The sequence below is a fragment of the Haliotis asinina genome, chromosome 12 (assembly GCF_037392515.1).
Source record: "Haliotis asinina isolate JCU_RB_2024 chromosome 12, JCU_Hal_asi_v2, whole genome shotgun sequence".
Taxonomy (NCBI): Eukaryota; Metazoa; Mollusca; class Gastropoda; order Lepetellida; family Haliotidae; genus Haliotis; species Haliotis asinina.
This window is the reverse complement of record NC_090291.1, coordinates 40,033,143-40,037,981: the sequence shown is the minus strand read 5'-3', so window position 1 is coordinate 40,037,981 and position 4,839 is coordinate 40,033,143. Positions and strand designations below refer to the sequence as shown.

At 39.1% G+C, this 4,839-nt stretch overlaps 1 protein-coding gene across 1 annotated transcript; it reads left to right on the top strand.

Moving 5' to 3' along the window:
- Nucleotides 1–137: 137 nt before the first annotated feature.
- LOC137257500 (NFX1-type zinc finger-containing protein 1-like) lies at nucleotides 138–1,710 on the top strand. The gene is made up of 2 exons (XM_067794828.1): nucleotides 138–936; nucleotides 1,589–1,710. Exons 1-2 carry the CDS (start codon nucleotides 138–140, stop codon nucleotides 1,708–1,710), a joined length of 921 nt encoding a protein of 306 aa, XP_067650929.1.
- The last annotated feature ends 3,129 nt before the right edge of the window (nucleotides 1,711–4,839 follow it).

The window sequence follows — 4,839 nt, the reverse complement described above, 5'->3', positions numbered from 1 at the left end:
TCAATGTAACACTGAAATGTGGACACACTTGTCGGATGCATTGTCAAGCCTCAAAGAAAAGGTACCAATGCTCTGGAAAATGTGAGCAGACACTCGCCTGTGGACATAAATGCACGCAGAACTGTAATCAGTGCGGAATGTTTGGCCATGTTAAGAAGTGCGTTGTCGCAACGAAAAAGACATTTCCGTGTGGCCATGTTACTGAAAGTGAATGTTACAGTTCAGCTGTACAGAAGACATGCCCACTACCTTGTACAAAGCCTCTTCAATGTGGCCATTCATGCAAAGGGACTTGTGGAGACTGCTCACGAAATGGTTGCACGGAAAAGTGTCAAGAGATAGTCAATGTAACACTGAAATGTGGACACACTTGTCGGATGCATTGTCAAGCCTCAAAGAAAAGGTACCAATGCTCTGGAAAATGTGAGCAGACACTCGCCTGTGGACATAAATGCACGCAGAACTGTAATCAGTGCGGAATGTTTGGCCATGTTAAGAAGTGCGTTGTCGCAACGAAAAAGACATTTCCGTGTGGCCATGTTATTGAGAGTGAATGTTACAGTTCAGCTGTACAGAAGACATGCCCACTACCTTGTACAAAGCCTCTTCAATGTGGCCATTCATGCAAAGGGACTTGTGGAGACTGCTCACGAAATGGTTGCACGGAAAAGTGTCAAGAGATAGTCAATGTAACACTGAAATGTGGACACACTTGTCGGATGCATTGTCAAGCCTCAAAGAAAAGGTACCAATGCTCTGGAAAATGTGAGCAGACACTCGCCTGTGGACATAAATGCACGCAGAACTGTAATCAGTGCGGAATGTTTGGCCATGTTAAGAAGTGCGTTGTCGCAACGAAAAAGACATTTCCGTGTGGCCATGTTACTGAAAGTGAATGTTACAGTTCAGCTGTACAGAAGACATGCCCACTACCTTGTACAAAGCCTCTTCAATGTGGCCATTCATGCAAAGGGACTTGTGGAGACTGCTCACGAAATGGTTGCACGGAAAAGTGTCAAGAGATAGTCAATGTAACACTGAAATGTGGACACACTTGTCGGATGCATTGTCAAGCCTCAAAGAAAAGGTACCAATGCTCTGGAAAATGTGAGCAGACACTCGCCTGTGGACATAAATGCACGCAGAACTGTAATCAGTGCGGAATGTTTGGCCATGTTAAGAAGTGCGTTGTCGCAACGAAAAAGACATTTCCGTGTGGCCATGTTATTGAGAGTGAATGTTACAGTTCAGCTGTACAGAAGACATGCCCACTACCTTGTACAAAGCCTCTTCAATGTGGCCATTCATGCAAAGGGACTTGTGGAGACTGCTCACGAAATGGTTGCACGGAAAAGTGTCAAGAGATAGTCAATGTAACACTGAAATGTGGACACACTTGTCGGATGCATTGTCAAGCCTCAAAGAAAAGGTACCAATGCTCTGGAAAATGTGAGCAGACACTCGCCTGTGGACATAAATGCACGCAGAACTGTAATCAGTGCGGAATGTTTGGCCATGTTAAGAAGTGCGTTGTCGCAACGAAAAAGACATTTCCGTGTGGCCATGTTACTGAAAGTGAATGTTACAGTTCAGCTGTACAGAAGACATGCCCACTACCTTGTACAAAGCCTCTTCAATGTGGCCATTCATGCAAAGGAATTTGTGGAGACTGCTCACGAAATGGTTGCACGGAAAAGTGTCAAGAGATAGTCAATGTAACACTGAAATGTGGACACACTTGTCGGATGCATTGTCAAGCCTCAAAGAAAAGGTACCAATGCTCTGGAAAATGTGAGCAGACACTCGCCTGTGGACATAAATGCACGCAGAACTGTAATCAGTGCGGAATGTTTGGCCATGTTAAGAAGTGCGTTGTCGCAACGAAAAAGACATTTCCGTGTGGCCATGTTATTGAGAGTGAATGTTACAGTTCAGCTGTACAGAAGACATGCCCACTACCTTGTACAAAGCCTCTTCAATGTGGCCATTCATGCAAAGGGATTTGTGGAGACTGCTCACGAAATGTCTCCGTGGAAAACTGTGAAGAACGGGTCAATGTGAATTTTAAAAGTGGACACATTGATCCTATGTATTGCCATATTTCCAAGCAAAGCTACACGTGCTTTGCCAAATGTGAGCAGACACTCGCCTGTGGACATAAATGCACGCAGAACTATAACCAGTGTAAAATGTTTGGTCATATTAAGAAATGTCATAAATGTGAGCAATAACCGGATTGTGGACTGAACTAATATGTAGACTGCAGCTAATGCCATCTTTACTGGTCCTGTTAAGTGGATTGTTGACACAGGTACCTCGAGAACTGTAGCTGATGCTATGTTTTCTGGTCCTGTTAAATATACCCCAAGACTTGTAGCTGATGCTCTGTTTTCTGGTCTTGTTAAGTGGATTGTTGACGCAGGTACCTCGAGATCTGTAGCTGATGCTATGTTTTCTGGTCTTGTTAAGTGGGTTGATGACACAAATACCTCGAGAACTGTAGCTGATGCTATGTTTTCTGGTCTTGTTAAGTGGATTGTTGACACAGGTACCTCGAGAACTGAGAACCTCGAGAAACACTAAACAAAGCTCTGCAATCATTATGATGGCGTGATAATGAGGCACAAAAAGTAACAGTAGTCAATAATCACAGCAGAATATCATTATATATACCTTTCGAAAGTATTTACAAAACAGGATGTCCTACCATTGCCTAATTCCTACAAGTGTTTGTGTATTACCTCAGACTAAAGAACAGATGAAACAGTATTTTCGATTGCCATTTAAGACAGTTTTGAAAGCAAACGAGTTCGTTTGGCTGGAAACAACCTGTTTCACTGACTGTGAAATATCACGGGAAAGTTGTGGTGGAAACTGTTACCCATGAAATATTTCATGTCATCATCACAAAATTCGCCAACAAAGTCAAGCTGTGTTGCCTTTAATCGCCGCTATTTTGACAGTGGAAATTGACAGTCGAGACTGGTTATTATCTGGCATTTACGTTTGATATTGAGTTTTGTAGAGGAAGTCAACTTCGTGGGAAAAGCACCATCGCATATACATGTAGTCCGTTTGGCTCAAAAGGGGACCGATGTATTGCAGTCTAACTCGAATATTTATAAAGATAAAATACTCAATGAAATGCTGATCATAAAATATAATACCGACTCTGAGAGGCTTTTGTAGAATCTGGTCCTAAAAATAATAAAACAAATTATTTAACAAACTATCATTAACATACTGACACAGTTAACTGTTTATTACGAGGGGGGAGTTCAGAGAAAAGAACAGCCAAGTGTTCGAGAAGCGCGTGCACAAGTGCCTACAAAGTTATTTATTCGTTGACTTGTGATGTCTACGCCATTTCTCGCACTATAGCTACTTGTTGGCAATAGTTTAATGATAAATTATTCAACATTTGTAAGAGAAAAAAAATCAGGGAGTTGGTATTATGTTTTGATTACGATCAGCATTTAATTTAGTATTTTATGTTTATTAGTTTTCGAGTTAAGTTGCAATTCATGGGGCTGCTTTCGGGCCAAACATACTACGGTCTTTTGTAAATACGAATGTGTACTAGTAACCAATGTGCGTGCACAATAGTAGCTTTGAATATTTTGTTTATACATGACCCGGGACAAACTGCTTTCTTTCATTTTAATTATATTTTTAAATGGAAATGTACCTGTTAGTATAGATGTATGTGGGGTGAATATGAATAGTAGTTGTTGGTGAATATGAATACTCACCGTTAGTATGTAGCAGTAACTGCTCAACATGAATGGTAGTTGTTATTAAATATGAATAGGAGCAGTTGATGAATATAAATGGTAGTTGTTGGTAAATATGAATTGTAGCAGTTGATGAATATAAATGGTAGTTGTTGGTGAATATGAATTGTAGCAGTTGATGAATATAAATGGTAGTTGTTGGTGAATATGAATGGTAACAGTTGATGAATATAAATGGTAGTTGTTGGTGAATATGAATGGTAACAGTTGATGAATATAAATGGTAGTTGTTGGTGAATATGAATTGTAGCAGTTGATGAATATAAATGGTAGTTGTTGGTGAATATGAATGGTAACAGTTGATGAATATAAATGGTAGATGTTGGTGAATATGAATTGTAGCAGGTGATGAATATAAATGGTAGTTGTTAAATGTGAATAGTAGCAGTTATTGAATATAAATTGTAATTGTTGGTGAATATGAACAGTAGCAGGTGATGAATATAAATGGTACTTGTTGGTGAATATGAATGGTAGCAGTTGATGAATATACATTGTAGTTGCTGTTAAACATGAATAGTAGCAGTTGATTAATATAAATTGTAGTTGTTAAATATGAACAGTAGCAGTTTATATATTCTGAAATATAATATAGCTTGTTTTGGTGTAAGCAAAGTATGAAGTGAGTGGAAGTTACCAGTTTGAAATGTTACAGGTTTTGTGCGTACTAGTTAGATGAAAACAAATAATTAGCTATGAGTGTGTTCTGTTTCTTCAAGACACAACATAAGTAGAGGCTGGTTGCCATAGGAACCTTCGTATTTGCCGAGAAGTGCATTTCAGTACCTGAGAAACAAGTATCAAATATTACTATTCTAACTAGGAATGCGAGTGATACATGATTTATTGAATGATGAATGACAGGTACACACAAAACGGAAATTGAAGGTTTGATTCATATTCGCACTATGTATTTCTGATTAATTGTTATTGATGCTATTACATGTCTCTTGCTGTATATGTATGATAATCATGATTTTTATCAACTAAATTCTGTAGATTAGTCGTGAATTACCAGCACTTAGTGTCATAGGTAATTATATCA

Bases quoted from the DNA above. Each gene is read 5' to 3' on its own strand.
- LOC137257500 (XM_067794828.1), top strand. From the start codon at position 138: ATGTTTGGCCATGTTAAGAAGTGCGTTGTCGCAACGAAAAAGACATTT. The intron at 937-1,588 runs GTACAAAGCCTC...TGAATGTTACAG, and splicing joins GAAGACATGCCCACTACCTT to TTCAGCTGTACAGAAGACAT.